This window comes from Belonocnema kinseyi, chromosome 9 (assembly GCF_010883055.1).
Source record: "Belonocnema kinseyi isolate 2016_QV_RU_SX_M_011 chromosome 9, B_treatae_v1, whole genome shotgun sequence".
NCBI classification, from domain to species: domain Eukaryota; kingdom Metazoa; phylum Arthropoda; class Insecta; order Hymenoptera; family Cynipidae; genus Belonocnema; species Belonocnema kinseyi.
In genome coordinates, this window is record NC_046665.1 from 12,570,203 (window position 1) to 12,588,475 (window position 18,273).

The window sequence follows — 18,273 nt, forward strand, 5'->3', positions numbered from 1 at the left end:
GTTTTTAAATACGAACATTTTGAGCCGTATAATATTTAAATGCATGCATACTAGTTCTGGGCAGCCCACTGTGCTACTTCATGTAAAACGTTCGATATATGCAGGGTGATTTTTTTAACTTGAAACTTTCAAATATCTCGAAAAATGGGCACTCTATGGAAAAATGTTTTGAATCAAAATTTAATCACTCTGAGGAGGACATATACTACTGATGTTAAAATCGATTCCCCCATACCGCCCCCTGGGGGTGAGGGCAAGTTCGAAACCTTAAATGGGAACTTAAATGGGTACTGTTACTGAGAATGCACGCTTACGATTCTGCAATAGATTAACAATAAAAAATAGACCATTTTCATTTTGACATGACTGACAACGGGAAAAAAGAATTTTTCAAATCGCTACAGAATCGTTGAACGAGTGCAATAAAAACTCGTACATAACAAGAATACATCGCGACGAACACAGGTAGAACATCTTTCTTATTGAAGTCGGTTAAGAATAAGGGCAATAGAGCTTCGGATCTTTTTAGTAATTATTATTTTGAAAAACATGCCAAAACGTATGTCCGATCTTGAAAAGTAATTATTAAGTAATACGTTTACATTAACAGTGTTTCCTGAATATTCCTAAATTTTAGCTCTGGCATTATTGTAGATTAAGGTCAGCGGAGGCTATCGAAACATTACGAAAGTGTTTACTTTTTTCTCTCCTTAAATACAGTAAATTAGAACAAATATATTTAAGACAAAACTCATTTTAGTTAGATCAAAGATTATTTCGAATACTACTTTACACTGGAGAAGCTAACCGTACGAGAAAAAATTGAAATGGTTCTGGTGTATGAAGAAGCTGGAAGAAATCTTGATAATGCTGTCAATCTCTACGTTCAGCGTTTTCCAAATAGAATTTTGTCACGTGCTTCATTTTATCGTACTATTAAAAAATTTACTACCCATGAAAGTGTTCCAGCTAAGAAAAAGACCCGTACAACAACAGTCACTGGAGAAAATAATGAAATTGCTATATTAGTTGCAGTTGCCAATAATCCTCACGTTAGTACACGAGAAATTGCTCGTGATTCCGGAATGTCTCAGAGCAGTGTTGGAAAATTTTTAAACGTAATATCCGTATCATGTCTCTTTACATCAAGAACTTCATGGAGTTGATTTCCAAAATCGAATTTTTTTTGTCAGTTGGCACGTGAACAAATACAAAAAAATCTCAACTTTTTTCGTTATGTATTATTCTCTGACGAGTCGTCTTTTACGAACCATGGAATAGTTAATCGATCCAACATGCAGTAGTATTGAAAATCCACAGTGGCTTCGTGAAGTCGAACACCAGCGTCCATGGACTGTCAACATATGGTGTGGAATAATTGGCAAAAAACTGATCAGTCCCCAGATTTTCGAAGGCTGCTTAAATGGTCCAAAATATCAAGACATTTTGGAAAATGAACTGCCAATATTGCTTGAAGACTTGAGCTTAGAAATACGGCAGAACATGTGGTTTCAACATGATGGTTGTCCGGCACACTATTCAGCGGTAGCACGAGAAGTTCTTGATCGTGATTTCAATGGTCGCTGGATTGATAGAGGCGGTCCGATAAATTGGCTTGCAACGTCACCAGATTTCTTATTGTGGGGCAATCTGAAAGACAAAGTGTACAAAGAAAATCCAAGAACACGTAAGAATATGATTGACCGAATTACAAGTGCATGTGCTGAAATTCGAGAAGATACACTTCTCCGTTGTGTAAATTCATTTGAATTACGGATTAATAACAGCATTGAAGTCGAAGTTCATCATTTTAAGTACTTACTTTAATTAAAAGATGATTTCCTGAGTACGTCGAATCGTGAGAGGCGAGGGGACTCTCGTTAATCAAGCACCCCAAATCGTGAGAGGCAAGGGGATTCACTTTAATCAAGCACCCCGCATGGAACAGAAAAATGCTACGTCCTCGTCGTTGTTCCTGGGTTACGCTAAAAGTAGTTGTTTCAAGACTAATTTCGAGTATTGCAGAATCGTAAGCGTGCATTCTCAGTAACAGTAAAATGAAGAAAAATTGAATTTCGTCGATCACAGCGCCATCTATCGCGAAACGAGAAAAAAGTTTTAGACAAATCATACGCATTTTAATCCAAAGAATCCGAATATGCAATAAGAAACAGGGGTTCCCGTTTAAGATTTCGAACTTTCCCCCACCCCCAGGGGGCGGTGTGGAGGAACCGATTTTAACATCAGTATATGTACTCAGAGTGATTAAATTTTGATTCTTAACATTTTTTCATAGAGTGCCTATTGTTCGAGATATTGGAAAGTTTCAAGTTTAAAAAATCACCCTGTACATGTGTGTGTGGAGGGGGGGGGGGTCAAAGAAAGGGGGCTTACTCTCAAAAAATCAAAATCGAGATGATTACACCTTTCGATAGTCTTGAGCTGCTCCATTTAAAGAAACCATCGAGAAGAAAAATCCGAGCGTTATTATTGCATATAGTTGAGTTGTTATTTAACCGAGAAATCGGGCGTTGGCTCGTGATTCCGTGAAACACCTCCCACCACTCACCACTACATTTTCGTGTCTTATCTATACCATGTTTGTGAGCCGCGTCTGCGACCTATCTCTTTCCGTGACAATGTAGTTGCAAGTGGAGAGGGACGATTTCGTGAGTCTTCCCTCTCTCTTTAAAGTCGCATCTATTGGGTAGACTTCGACCATTCGTCACACATTATGTATAATTCAGAAAATATTTTTGGAAAAATAATTGTTGAAGCGAATTATATTTATTCAAACAATTGAAAAATTGTTAATACAACTCAATTTTTAGAAATTTTGTAAATAAGAAAATTTAATTGTTTAAATAATTATATAATGTTTTAAACAAAACGTAATATTTCCAATAAATCGCAAACTATTACATTTCAATCAGAAAATACGATTCTTTTATATATTTTTGGGAGTAAATAATTGTTTAAATAATTTAAATTTATTTCAACAATCAAACATTCTTGAAAAAGCCATTGGAAATGTTATAATTGTCCATTTTTAATTATTTGAATAAAAACGATGACAGAAATTGCTAAAAATTAACAATAACGCGCAAAAATGTAGTTTTCTGATTTTTAGGTCATATTTGGGGCATTGCGGGGCGGGTGGGGGGCGTTAAAAATAAAAATTAGTAGTATGGATTCCTTTCGTATACACTCCTCTTCTATCCCTACAAAACTTGGCACGTTTCGACGAAACCCTATAACGTGTGTTCCATCTTTAGAAAATGAAAATTTTTCCCATGTTAATGAAATGCGATTTGGAAGTGCCCGGTGGCACGTAAATATTTGAATTTCAAAAAAAAAATTACGGATTTATTTCCTCTGGAAACGAAAACCACCCTTACATTCATACATATACATAAATACAAAGATGTCCCAGTTTCATGCGAAAAGAAATACTTTCCACTTTCAATTACAAAAAACAACAACAGGAACATTTCCGAAGAAAATCGAGCTGAACGGTTCGGCATAATTGCCTTTAGATTATGTGGTTAAAGTATTTCGGCCAATAATTCATGCGTTTAAACGTAGTTTCGATGTGGTTAAATTGACAGCCGTTTGAGGGACACTCCCTTTTCATTAAGAAAAAAAAACAACAAAAAAGACATTTTCGGGAAAACCCGAGCTGAACCGACCGGTATAATTGCCTTTATATTATGTGCTTAAAATATGGCGTTCAGCAACTCAACCGTTCAGATATAGCTTGCCCCTAGCGAATTTGACAGCCGTTTGAAGCGCCTTCAGGTCCCTTTCCGCTTAGCACGTCACATTTTAACAGTTCATATATTGGAATCTCGCGGGTTCGAATTTTTTGTTCGGACATTCAATTACCGCTATTTCAGATGGATTTTATTTAAAAATCAACGGAAAATTTCAATTTCGAGAAAAACTACTTTCGAATTAATTTAAGTACGTTATTTGATGCAATTTTTCTTCCGATTTATTGTTGGTCAAGTTAAACTAATTTTATCTTACCTAAAAATTGAAACTTGAATAAAAACAAGTGGTTAGCAGAAAAGTCAAATCAATGCAGATTTTGATTATACTGGACCAATACTAAAATATTATGTAGGTCGCTTTTTTGGCTTCGAACATTTTTTGTGTGCCTGTGTAATCTATCTATAGCGATTTGTAAATAACAACTTTGTTTATGCAAGGAAAACTTCTTCATTGTTTGAAACTTGAAAAGTTGTTCCGTACAAAAAATCCATTGAGCAGAAATTTATAAAGCTGATGATGCAGATTATGAAAAAGAGCTGTCGATTGTTAAGGGCATGTAATACTTAAAAAATTATCGATTTTAGCAGTTTTAGGTTCTTCCGGCTTTTTTCCTATAATAATAAATATTTTGTCTTAAAAAATTGAGAAATGATAGCTAACATGCTAATGGCCATCCCGCACATTTTTTGTAGGTTAATTAAAAAAATTTGATTTTGCTAAATTTGATTTTTGTGTATTTTAAAGGTTTATGTGCGTTACAATTCTCTACCATAATTATTCTTGAATGCTGCCGACAGCATCAGTACGACAAGAGATCTACATTATCGGAATTACAGAAAGCTGAAAAAGACCCTAACCTCAGAATAATTCATATGCATAAAAATTTTATTTGTCACAATAACATTTTTTTTTATTATCTCTTAAAAAAGAGTCCGGGGATGTCTGTTTTGATATTTTAAGGCATCTCCGAATTCAGTTCCTAATCATTTTCATTTTTGTGGAAAAAAAGCTGGGGAACTGTACACGATTGACCACGCGAAGAAGTATCACATGCCCCTAAAGTCTGGTAAAGGTTTTTAATTTTTAATCTGATAAAACTTTAAGTTTTGTTTAGAAAAAGATAGCGAAATTCTGCAAAAAAAAACTTTTTAATGAACAGAATAATGGCCATTTTTATCAAAAATATCAGAAATTGTACTCAAAAATCATAATGATGCTTTATTTCAGGCACTTGGGCCTAGAATCTGGCAGACCGTGTCTGCTGCATCACAGTTCAGATCCATATTTTTTTTCGCCCATTACATTGGTATCTTTTTACCCTCTACAATTCTTCATTCTATATCACATACATTTCCTCACTCTTTGTCTGATCTTAAAAGTGTTGGTTAAATCCTACTTTGAATCATTTTTTTATAGATACGGCACTGACGCAATATATATTTTTTCCGAAGGATTTGCGAACGAAAGAAAGAAAACTTGTCGAAAATCCGGGGTTATGCGAGATCCTCGGATCAATAAAATGTTTAAAATAAAAAAATTTGTTGAGGAAATGATTATTTTCACGACAAATATGAATTTTGCGAAAGATAGAAATCAGCGGGTGGCAGACGGCAGCATTTGAACTGTTATAATCGTTTGAAAATTTATTTTTTTACTCACAATTCTGACATAATAGAAGAATTCTCGAGATATACCAGGTTTTTGAATGGCCGCGCCTTGATGATGGTGACCCTAAATTTTGCGAAATACGTTGCGAAATGGAGAAAAATGCAGACAAAATTGACATGCCCTCTGTGTGTTTTGTAACCGTATTAGTGATCAGTCACCAGGATAGCTGTCAACTTCACGCCATGCACGGTACCTATAAAAAAATTCAAAGTTGGATTTAATCAACACCCTTAATGTGTAAACGCGTCTATCCGCAGTTTTCAAACTTCGCTTTAGTGTATCATTTACTCGCATTGCCATGCTTTTATTACATGTCTTACTTATTTGAATTGATTCTGACCATTTTTGCCTTTTTGCTCACCAGTTTTAGTCTATTCATCACTTTCTACAATTTTACATTTTTCGCCTACTTTTTATTATCCCTTAATCTACCCCTTCCACTCTTTTTCTCCTTTCTTTTCTTCCTTTTCAATTCTCTCATCCTTCCCAACACCTTTGCTTTTTCTTTTTCATGTAACATGTGTACCATTGAAACGCTTCCTTTTTACACTTTTTCACAGTTTTCTATTCAATGCCTAAACTTCGTTTTACGCCATTCACATAGCATGTATTTCCTTTTATCTTCTTCACCTAATACTTGTTCCATTTCTCTATATTTTCACATCTCATCCTCGCGATCACTTATTAAGATCTTCTTTCTCCCTTTCTCACCAAATATTTCTCTAGTCCGTGTAAACTTATCCTTTCATAGTTTTAATTATATTTTGCTTTTATTTTAATTTCCATTTTGCGTTTTAATAGTTCTCCAACGATTTCTATCAATTCTCGTTGTACCTGTATTTCCTTTTTGTGCTCTCTCCTCACTAATTATTCTGAACAACTTATTTTTCAACCGGGCAATGCTCTGAATTTGCTGCTGTCTAGCTCAGAATCTTGCGCAATTTCGTTGTGGAAACGCTCTTTTTTATTACGAGAAGCAGGAATGAATAGTCTTGCGGATATCTTTGCCGAACTCGTCTGATATCATCCTTTTTGTCCCATTGGCCTACTATGCTGCAGAAAATCAAAACGTAGTTATTCGCATTTACTCGATAGTTTGGAATCCGAAGAGGAGAGTTAGTGTCCCTTTTAGGTCCGTATGATTTGATGATTGATTCTTGTGCAAAATGTTCTTCTTATTCCGAATATTTCGGGCGTACATAGTAAATATTCGGTCGTCTTGTTGTGATTTGCCATTGTTTGTATTTATGGTATGTAAAAAATGTCACATCTCTGAAAGTTGTTAGTTTTAAAAATATTTTTTCATAATCATTTAAAGAAGTGTGATATGCACAAATTTGAACAATGGTGTATGATGATTTAATTGATAGTTTTCGCGGAAAACAATAAAATAGCGTTCTGATACAAAAACATTTTTACAGTACATTTTTTATAAGTTCATAATTTTGTTTGTAATCACATAGTACTCACTGAGACGAAGACAAATTGTTTTTAAATTTTCTCAATTAGACTATTAGTTTAATTTTTACAAAACTCGAAATAAATACAAACTTTTCACTTCTGTATGCACGAGTGTTCGCCTATGTGTGAGGGTTTATTCGAGGTTTTAAACCTGCAGCTTCCAAGTCCACCCGCTGTTATGATTTGATACTGTTACTAATACTCGTACACGCAGACGTGAAAAGTATGTATGTCTTCCGAATTTAAAAAAAATTAAACTAATAGTGTAATTGAAAAAATTTAAAAACAAATTGTCTTCGCATCAGCGAATACTATGTGATTACAAAAAAATTGTGAAATGATAAAAAATATACTGTATAAATGGTTTTTCATTATAACGCTCTTTTATTCTTTTTCTCGAAAACTATCAATTAAATGCGCATACAGCATGAGTCAGATTGATGCATATCGCACTTCATTTAATGATTATGAAAAAATATTTTCAAAGCTTTAATAACTTTCAGAGGTGTGAAATTTTTTATTTAAACGCAGAAAATGTCAAATAACAACAAAATGATCGGGAATTTGCTATGTGCACAAGATTCAATCATTAAATCATCAGGACCTAAAGTTGACACTAAAGTGCCCTTGGATCCCAGACTAAGTATGGTCGACAGCTGAATGTTGACACATGTTACTCACCCAAAGTTAACCCTTTTTTTTGAGTATATTTTTGTCTGACCCAAATGTCACAATCAAACGCAGGTCAAGCACTCCCACTGAAAGTTTTCGTACCTTTTCCACTATTTCCCTACTTTCCCTGTGCTGTCTCCGACCATTGAAGAATGGTGTTGGAGATCTGATATTCCGGTTTCCAGGGGATTATAGTTTTGAATGAAATTCTCGCAATCAGCTGTATATCTTTTTACTAATTTACAGTTAAATTGCATTTAAATGATTTATTTATTAAAATAATAATAAAATCATTGATTAATAATAATATAAATGTAAATATAATATAAATATAATAAGAATATTAACTTAATGATTAAGTAATTAATTAATTTTTTAAGTTACATATTATTTAAATTTTATTATAAAGTTATTGAGTGTAAATGAAACGAGTTTGTGTATTTAATTAATTAATTTGTATAACTATTTTAATGCTGAACAAGGTAATTATACAGCTTAAGGTAAAATTAGCGTCATATGAAGGTTAGCGTTAATTAGTTAAAAACTATGGCTCTTAGGGGGCGTAGGTTTATAAAAAATACATTGTTTATTAGGGCGGAAAGCGGGCAAAGCATTGAAAAGGTATGAAAACTTTCTGTGGAAGGCGCTTGACTTGCATTTTGCTGTGACGTCAAGGTCCGACAAAAAAACACCCAAAGAAAGGGTTAACTTGATGTGCACTGTAAAAAAAATCTATTGAATTTTACACCTCTGGTGGATGTAAATAAAAGGACCCTCATGTATCGGAGTAACTTTACGAATCTGTTGTGATATTCTAATTCGGCCGATAATTTTACACGAGAAAATGTAAAATTCACTATGTGAAGGAATAAAATAATATTTATCAGGGCGACAGGTTTCGAACACTCGAAGCTCAAACTTCGTAGAATTTCATGGAGATTGAAGAAACACAAGCCTTACTCGTTACCACTTACCTAAAACATATAAGATACTATGGGTATTTTTTTTGATGTTTAAATATTCCGTAACAAAAATATGAAATATACGTTTGGAATAATCGCATTTTGTCCGTTCCAATAGCAGAAAATGTAAAAGGCAAAATAGGAATAGCTCTAATTCGGTCTATTTTTGTGTAAAAGCTGTCAAAAAAGTTGAACATAGCTGTCAATTTCCTCACATTAAGAATAAAAATGCTCCAAAATTGAAGGATGAAGGGCACCGATAAACAACGAACACGAGAGACGCTTTCGTATTCACATATTATATGATTAATTTTTCTAAATTTTAAATTAATTATAAATAAAATTTTTTACAGTTTCCGCCAGAGTTAAATTTAAAGATCTTTGGTAAAATTAAAAATCTCGATGTAATTTTCAATCACAAGAAAGTGATTTTACCGACGCATGGTATTTTTACACGCTGTGACTGAATTTTCCCTTCTGAATGTAAAATTTTTATCGAGTGTGTAATATTACACTGCTGTTCGAGGGTCCTTTTATTTACATTGCTAGAGGATGTAATTTCACATACTTTTGTAAAATCACACAGTGAAGTGTGTGATATTTATAATGAAACAATGTGTAATTTTCCGAAACTTTGTAATTTTACACAAATCTTTTTTTACAGTGTGAGTAATCAGTGTGAACTTTCAATTGTCGACCTTACGACAAATAGGACTTACTAGGTTTTGATTTTGGACACTAGTACTACTCATTCTACAAACATCGCGTTACTAAAAACGCATATTTCCCTCCTGAGATGCATAATATACTAGTAATGTACAAAACTAACAGATCTTCGTTTATTTTTCAGGATCTCCAAATCATCATCAAATCATCACTCACCCAACGGTAATTGGTTCAGCACCGAAACAAAGTAAATCAAAGAAACGTCCGAAGGTTGGTTCTGGAAATCCAAGTAGTCCTGATTCCGAAGGGGCTGTTGTATCCGTGAGACGGAAACCTTCTATAAAGAAGCAAGCTGCGAAACGTGGAGCGCAACCCCCAAACCAAGAGATCCCACAGGGAGCTGAGGGAGCCGAGGGAAATTTACCGAGTCCGTACGACAGTGCCAGTCTTTACAGCAACGCGCTACCCCTGGTGACTCATACAGCGACGGCAAAGCAGCCTCCACCGTACGAGGACTGCATAAAAAATCAATCAATTCAGGGTTTCCAGCAGTTAGCTTTGGATACATTTACAACCAATTACGGCCTGCCTAACTTTCACGATCAACTGTTAGCACCTCAACAGCGTCAAACTCAGGGAATCGTTAATACGCTTTCGCCACCATACAGTAATCAATCTCCTCCTCACTCAGTTCAATCAAACATGACTCTATCGCCCCAAGCGAGCTACATGGGATCGCCATCACCAGCGAAAAACAGACCTTCGCTTCCCACATCGCCTACACATATTGCTGCGATGAGGCAGGCTACCCATCAGAAACATGGTGGAATGCCACCGGTGGGGTTTGACTTTGAAAACCTTCCTTACCCGTCCAATCAGCAACAGCAACAGCAACAGCAAATGCAACAGACCCAGCAGCAAATTCAGCAACAACAAAGTGCTCAACAGCAGCAGCAGCAGCAAACTCAGCAGTACTACCAATACTTGACGCCTCCCTCCCATCACTCGGGACCTGATGTGACGCCTCAGCATCTTATGCAAGCGCCTGAAAGCTTCCCAACGCCTTCACCAGATAGTCCTGGTCATTGGTCCTCCAGCTCGCCTCGATCCAACAGTGATTGGTCTGAGTGCGTGGCTTCTCCGAACGCATACGGCTCCAGTGGAGGACACCAAAGCAATAAAGGCTCAGAAGCCATCTACATATGAGATGTCCATCATTGTCCATCATTGTTTCAGCGTATAATTTATACGTGCGTAGTCTGCGATGTCGAGATCTGTGTTTAACTCTGCGGATTAATTTTAGTTTGCAGATAAAGTACTGCGCAGCTTTAGGAAAAGTTTCTACCAGGTGGCCGGGAACGAAGCTTGCACACACACACACACACACACACACACACACACACACACACACACACACACACACACACACACACACACACACAGTGAAACTCTTCTACAACCTCAATTTTGGGGCTGTCGATATGTGGGAACTAACTCATTATAGCCCGCTCCGCTTTTATTTGTTCCCCCCGTGAACCCCGCGCAGCTCCTGTTACACCTACCTGCGGCGTGGCGTCAATTCTCGGAAGGGCTATAGAAGGAAGGTCTTTTGAAGGGTTTCACTGTATATATTACTTTGCTACGTATTCATTAATGACTGTGCCTCTCTAATTAAAGTAAGCCAAGTAATAAGGAAGTTTAAGCTGACACAGAATCAGCTATATATTTTTTCATACTGATTGATTTATTCTAATCTCAAAATTCAGCTCAATATTATTGGTGCCTTCAACTTGCCAAAGTGAAGAACCGAAGCAAAAATATTCAATTAATCCTGTAACTGCGATATTAAGATTGTAAATAGTTTATTTAAGAAGAGATCATTCACCCTAGGAATATTCGATGTTGAAGATTTAGAAGATACTGTGTAATATTCTATTTAATTATGTGGACCCTGTACGTTATTTGCGCGAAAACCTAGTGATCCTTTAAGGATGTACCTATGAGCATATAAGTTGGTCACTTATTAATGTGGAATTTGTGACATAGCCTATATGTCTAGGTACGCAAAGTATGAGGTAACTTAAAACTGATATTCTATTATAATATCAAAATTTGGCTATTTACGTTCAATGAAATTGAATTATGATTGAATCTTCTTGAGCGGAAGAACAACCAACGACGAATAGGAAAATTGTCTTTCATATCTTTGTTTTCAAACTGCACACAGGTAAATCACTGCATTTCACGTTTTCTTAAATCCGAATGAAACCTGAAAACATTCTTCATGTTACGGTTTAAAATTATTGATGAATTTCGGTTTATTACTAGAGATCAAAGACCAATATTGATATAGGGGTGATCCTCTTTGCTGTAAAAACATATTCTCAACAGCAGAGATGTGATGACTTTAATTGGCGTTTCCATGGGTACTACCGACAGGAATGTGGTAGTAACGTAAAAGAGGTTTTCATTCGGAATTTTATGATAATATCTGAAAGTAATAATGAGTACTCTCCAAAATTAGGTTTATTTTTTTAACGTGCTTGGAGTATGTAATTGTAAACAACAATACTAATCGCTGAAAAATTGTACATACGCCGAGAACTACATACGGTATAAATTTCTTTTTTATAAAATGTCGCCTTTCATCTTTTTTCTTCCTCCCCTAGTAAGTAAAAAAATTAAGGATGCCATAGATACGTCTTCGCGACATCTCTAAGATGTCTTTTGGAACATGTCTTTTGGACATCCTAAGGATGCTCTTGACCCAGTGAGCACCAAACAATGAACATCCCAAGGACGTTCCTAGGACGTACAATGTCAGTCTAATCTGCGTCTCTAAAACGTTTAATGTCCTGAAGATGTCCTAAAGACATCGCAAATACGTATCACGTTCTCGGGACATCTTTTGCACTGACATTACATGTCTTCTGAGCATCCTCGGGATGTCCAAAAGACATGTTCCAAAAGACGTCTTAGGGATGTCATGAAGGCGTCTCTAGGGCATCCTTAAATTTGTTTGCCGACTGGGAAGATATCTTTACGGCATCTTCTGGATATTTAAAGTTGTGGAGTCGTAGATTAGACTGATATTGGACGTCCTAGGAATGTCCATGGTTTTGTGCCCACTGGGCTGTTTTTTGTACAAACTTTTTTTACATATTCTTCTATCGTTTACTCCGTGAAGCTATTGCTACATCATTGTAATATGCATAATTTAATCATGTTTCATCATTGTAGATTGATAGTATTGTTTTTAATATGAATATATAACATATTAAGCTTCTGTTCCAATTACATTAAAGTCGTCGAATGTGCGATGTTGTACTGATTTATCGCGTCAGAATTTTCTTCTTGAAAAGATAGGATCGCCTTACAAGAATAATAAAAGGCTTCTACGAATACTTCAGATTTAGATTCTCTCAATCTAGAACTTCGCATTATTGAAGGTAAAAATTACGTTTTTACGAAAGAAATGTATAGCAGTTGAGTATTAAGTGTACAAATCGTAATTAATCCATTTTTTAAAATGATTGATATAATTATTGTATCTGTATATTTGAAATAACATGAATTCTATTATCAAACTTCAGTTTACATACAAAAAATGTATCTCGGTTTGCACATCTATCCATAAAATAAAATGTAAATAGGTTTCATATGTGAACAAGAAATTATCAATTTATATAATTAGAATGTGAATAATCTGAACTTTTTGTTCCCTTACTCTGTAGTTCAGAAAATGTGGAATTCAACTCACAATGTATAACTGTTTCGAAAAATAAAAATTGCTTTCAGCTTTAAGATTAAGTGACATACAAAGTGACCAATAAAATGTCCACCTTTTCTGATTAAAGCTGTATCATGTGCGAAGAAAATTCAAAGAGCTCATCCCAGTGACAAATACCAATTTTTGTAATTTAACTTATACAGTTATAGTACTCCTTAAATTCCTTTTTAATATCGGTAAAGTGTTTTTAAAGGAATTTTTTTTAAGTTTTCTTTTTACCAGGCTCAAGCATCCGTCAAACTCCTAGAATTATTTTAGTTTCGAAATTAAGAATGAATTCTGAAGACACATTTTTTAAGAAATTAAATTTCAGTGTCATAATGAAATGCGTTGTGTTATACGTTTCTGTGTAGGATTAACATTAAAAACGATATTTTTGTCATGTACATAATGAAAGTAAAAAGTAAAATGAAAAAGTAAGCCTTATTAATATTAATTGTAGGAACATCTTGTTCGAAAATCGGTTGTCATCGAAAGCGTGTATAGCAACTTATTTTTGTTAAAGGAGGAAGAATATAAGGACTAGGAATATAATTTAGAACGTATATAATCAACTATGGTCCAAATACGTGACTCCAATTAGTCCAATAGAATTTGTTATTCTTCGTAACTTGTAACAAGTACTGAGTTTTATTAGTATTAATTATATGTTAAAAAGGCTCTGAATTCTTCTCTTAATCAGCACTCTGCTACTCTATCGATATTTTCATCAATTATATCATAAATGGATGTAATAATAAAGATAGGCTTTTATAATAGATACAATATTCTTGTATATTGTTCTATGTTTCTAAGTTTTTGTTCCCTGATGATATCTAAAAATAAATATTTTTAGTATGTTTTGCAAAATTTTACACAAAAATAAAATTGTATTATAACAATAAAGCGACATAAAAATGAAACCCTACATATAACAGATTTGAGTGTCATATTCTTTTTCATTATGATGCTTCATCAAAGGATTCAAATTTTCCACGACTTGCCTCTCTTCCACTACATCATTTTCAAGTCATATTTTTTATATTCAGATACCATTTGTACTAGGTCAGGGCTCCGTATTCTCACTCACGAGAGTTTCGCTGGCCTGTCGTTGTGATTTCGTTGTGCCCTGTGGCCACCCATCTCATGGTCTTGAGAAGTGGCCATAGGTGTGATCGATCGCGGCCATACTGAACATCAGTGTCATTTACATGGTCGGCAGTTGCTCTCAGCCTTATTGGGAGCAAATGCCATCTATGCCAATAAAACTGGCTCCCAATAGAACCACGTTAAATCACACCTATGGCCAAGTCAGAACTAATGAAGATAGACTTAGAGATCAAAAATACTGTATTAGAATTCTGTTTAATTATTACAATTTATTTTAACAAATTCAACCGTATATCACTTTGTTCTAGAAAAAAATTTACTTTGCCTCAAACTCGTAATTTACTATTTGAATTATATTAACAACGAAAAATTGTAATAAGTGGTAAACTTAGAAATAACTCGTAGTTATAAAATTTATAAAACTATTATGTTTTATGAGCATACTAATTCACATAGTAGAAAAGTTAATTTTAGAATGCATGTAGTAGAACTAAATTCTTATGACGATGTTGCATAATGCAATTGTTTGGAATTGATTGATTGAACATCTTAAGGATGTTCTGAGGACCTTTTAAAGACATGAAGATATCCAAAGGATGTCTAAAAGACGCAAAATCATATGACATAGAGGTACATTCTAAGGACGTCTTTAGGACGTGCCGATCGTCCCACTGGATAGATTCCACTCTTCTTGTAAGAGCAACTTTTGACGCTTCATATTTTTCATAGCTTGTATCGTTTCTCCAAAAATGTCACTCTTTTCATTTAGAAAGTTTTTTAAGATTCAAACAAAAACTGGGCATCCTCTCAAAATATAATCAATGACATATTTCTAGCTCTTTTTTATGAACAACTTTTGTCTTGTACATCTTTTTATGGTGAACAATTGTACCTGATTCATTTTCCTTTTCGTATCTTGGGCAGTTTTACCGCAAAGCAGAATTTTTTATATTTCATTATTTTTTGTGGGACCAATATTGCATTGTCGGTGTTTCAAAAAAATTCAAAAAGTTGTTGCGATAATCTTATTCGGCTTTCAAACTGCAACGTTCTTTTTATCGGAAAAAGTCATAACGGTAAATCTATCGAGTTTCCAAGTCCAAAATTTTTATTGTGTTATTTTTAATACGCTTTTTTACGAATGAATCAAAAAGTCAGAATAAAACGAATAAAGTCAGATAAAACAGTAATTATTAACAAATTTGTACATGTTCTTGGGATGCACAATTTTAGTAGATTAATTTTCTTTTTCGTATCTTGCACAGTTTGACGTCATAATTCAATTATATATTTTTAATCATTTTTCTGCGATCAAAACTTGAATTTTCGGCTTTTCGAAAAATTCAAAAACTTGTTACGATAATCTTGTAGGGTTTTCAAAAATCAACGTTTTTCTTAACTTGATTTTTTCCCCTATCGAGCGTTGTGTGGATTAAAATTTGCAATCTGTTTCTATTATTTTTGAAATGTTTGAACTCTGATAACTTTCTCAATCAGTACTATTTAATTGAATACTTATTATTTAGATTAAGAGAGCAGTGAAAAGAAAATTCATCAAATAAAATTGTGCACCCCAAGAAGATGTACAAATTTGCTATTAATGAATGTTTTATCTGACTCGAACTTTTTGATTCATTCGAAAAAAAACAGCATTAAAAATAACACAATAAAATATTGGACTCGGAAACTCGATCGATTCATTCTTATCACATTTTTCGACAAAAAGAACGTTAATGTTTAAAGCCGTACAAGATTATCGCAACAACTTTTTGAATTTTTTCGAAACATGGACAAGGCAATATTCGTTGCACAAAAAATAATGAAAAATCGAAAATTCTACTTTGCGGTAAAACTGCCCAAGATACGAAAAGGAAAATGAATCAGGTACAATTGCTCACCATAAAAAGATGTATAAGACAAGAGTTGTTCATCAAAAAGAGCTACAAAATCGTCATTGATTACATGTTGATAGAATGCGCAGTTTTTGTTTCAATCTTTAAAAACTTTCTAAATAAAAACAGTGATATTTTTGGAGAAACGACACAAGCTATGAAAAATATAAAGCGACAAAAGTTGCTCTTACGAAAATACTGAAAACTTATTCAAATTTGTTATGAATAATTTTTGGATAGGATGCTTAGTTTTTGGGTTTTTGGTAAAAACTAACATTCTAATTAAAAATAAAATTTCTTTGAAAAATTATACAAGAGCTGAAATTTACCAGTGCGAATAAAGCGTTCAGAAAATGATAATAATATAGACAGGGGTTTTTCAAGCATAAATTGTCATGCGTTGAAAAGGTTATGTGAAACTTATAGAAAGATTGAACGCCTACCTGAAATAAAAGTAGGTGGAGTCATTGCCAGAATTCGGTGTTTCTTTTTAATTTATATATTTTCCCAAAACTTGGATTCGAACATGGAAACTCGCGAAATGATATTTACCGAACACAAAGGTGGGAAAGCCTGCAATTCAAGAATGCTGTTACATGTGTATAAACATAAATTGTAATAATGTTGCCCGCCCAGTGGGCACACAAGTCCTAAACTTGTCCTATATACGTCTTTCGGCGGACGTTTTAAGGACGTCCTGAGGACCTTTTAAGGACATGAAAAGATCCAAAGGATGTCTTAAAGACGTCAAATCGTATGGCATAGAGGTACATTCTAAGGACGCCTTTAGGACGTCCCGGTGTCCACTGAGCGTTTATATATGGATCAAGTATTTACCACACTTCTTTAACCTCATTTTTTTATTTGTCTTAAATATGAACATCTTTATCTGTTCTAAATGTTTATTATATGAAATTCAAGTGCGCAAAATGAAAATGATAATATTTGTCGAGCGAAGTCGTTTACTAACTGCTTTAGTAAGATTTGCTCACAAGATTAACTAGAAAACTGATCATTAGTTTAATAAGGCTTATTATTCGAAGTCAATAGGACTTCTTAACCAGTACTTTTTAATTGAATATTCATTATTCACACAGCTACAATGAGTGTCACTGAAATGTTTCTCCATTGTTCTCTCCAATTTAATTATTAAACAAAATATAAACATTTGATCTGAAAACTGGCTTCGTGCAAGCCGACAGAGTAATATTTAGATGACGTATACAAAAAATCAGACAAAAATATTTAAAATTGGGGACGGAATCTTAAGCCCGATACACACATTCGGCGAATAGCGAGCAAATGTTCGGCGGATATCGAGTAGTGTGGATGGAACTAGCCTAGGCGAACAGTCGGTATTCGTGCTCTACACTACGAGGCGAGCTTCCAACGCGATCATTTAGGCGAATATAGGCAAACAAGTGAAATTGTTGAGGGCCTCCATACATTCGGGGGTATTCGGCGAACATTTTTGCTTTAAATAAGTACATATTACTATGTATTTATATTGGTTATTTATTTAGAAATAGATGATGTTGAATTGTTAGATTAGTTTTTCTGTTAGAAAATTAATTTTAACAGATCAACTTTAGAAATAATTTGAGTCAGTTTCAGAAATATTTAGAAGTTTTTAAAATATTAAAAAATATTTGAAAGCTTGAAAACATTTTTAAAAATATAAAAATTTAGGACGGAAACTTGTATATATATTTTATTATTACGTTATAGTTTGTTAATGTTTCTAAATTAATTATTCTTTTGTTATGCATTTTTAAATTCTTTTAATTGAAAATGTACTCTTAAAATAAAAAGGAAGATAAAAGTGAAAAATTTTGATAGCAAAAAGTTTTTAAATTGTACATTGCAAACGGAATGACTTTATAATTTTATTTTATAAGTCTTTGAAACTGCAGTTTTAAATTGTTTTAATTAAAAATGTACCTTAATTTAATTGAAGCTTCTAAATTATTGATTCTTTAAACATTAACTGAATATAAGGAAATAATAAATTTCATGGAATTTTCAGTTTCCGAATTATTTTCCATGGTGCATCCTACTTTCAATTACTGCTGGCGATGACTGAAAGACGAAGGTTCGTCGTATCTAAGTCGAGTCGGTGTATGGCAATGTACGAATGTGTGGATACCTGTGCTCGGATATTCTCGCCACTCGCCGAACATTCGGGTAGTCAGTGCTCGACGGATAGCGAATATTCGTCATTCGACGAATACCGAGTGTGTGTGTATCGGGGTCTACATTCCTTTTTTATAACTCTAATAACTCGTAGCACGTCACATTT

At 34.0% G+C, this 18,273-nt stretch overlaps 1 protein-coding gene and 1 long non-coding RNA gene across 4 annotated transcripts in view; one reads left to right on the forward strand and one right to left on the reverse strand.

Moving 5' to 3' along the window:
* LOC117180020 (neurogenic locus Notch protein) overlaps nucleotides 1-10,574 on the forward strand; it is a 385,864-nt gene extending 375,290 nt beyond the window's left edge. For all 3 annotated transcript variants that reach the window (XM_033372298.1, XM_033372299.1, XM_033372300.1), the window contains one exon: nucleotides 9,388-10,574. In XM_033372298.1, coding sequence (XP_033228189.1) covers nucleotides 9,388-10,409 — 1,022 coding nt within the window. In that variant the 3' untranslated portion in view covers nucleotides 10,410-10,574. The remainder of the gene's footprint in view (nucleotides 1-9,387) is intronic.
* Nucleotides 5,505-17,172, reverse strand: LOC117180021. The gene is made up of 3 exons (XR_004467987.1): nucleotides 16,812-17,172; nucleotides 16,418-16,547; nucleotides 5,505-5,635 (listed from the first exon to the last, which is right to left on the reverse strand). It is a non-coding gene; the product is annotated as an uncharacterized LOC117180021 (long non-coding RNA).
* Between the last annotated feature and the right edge of the window lie 1,101 nt (nucleotides 17,173-18,273).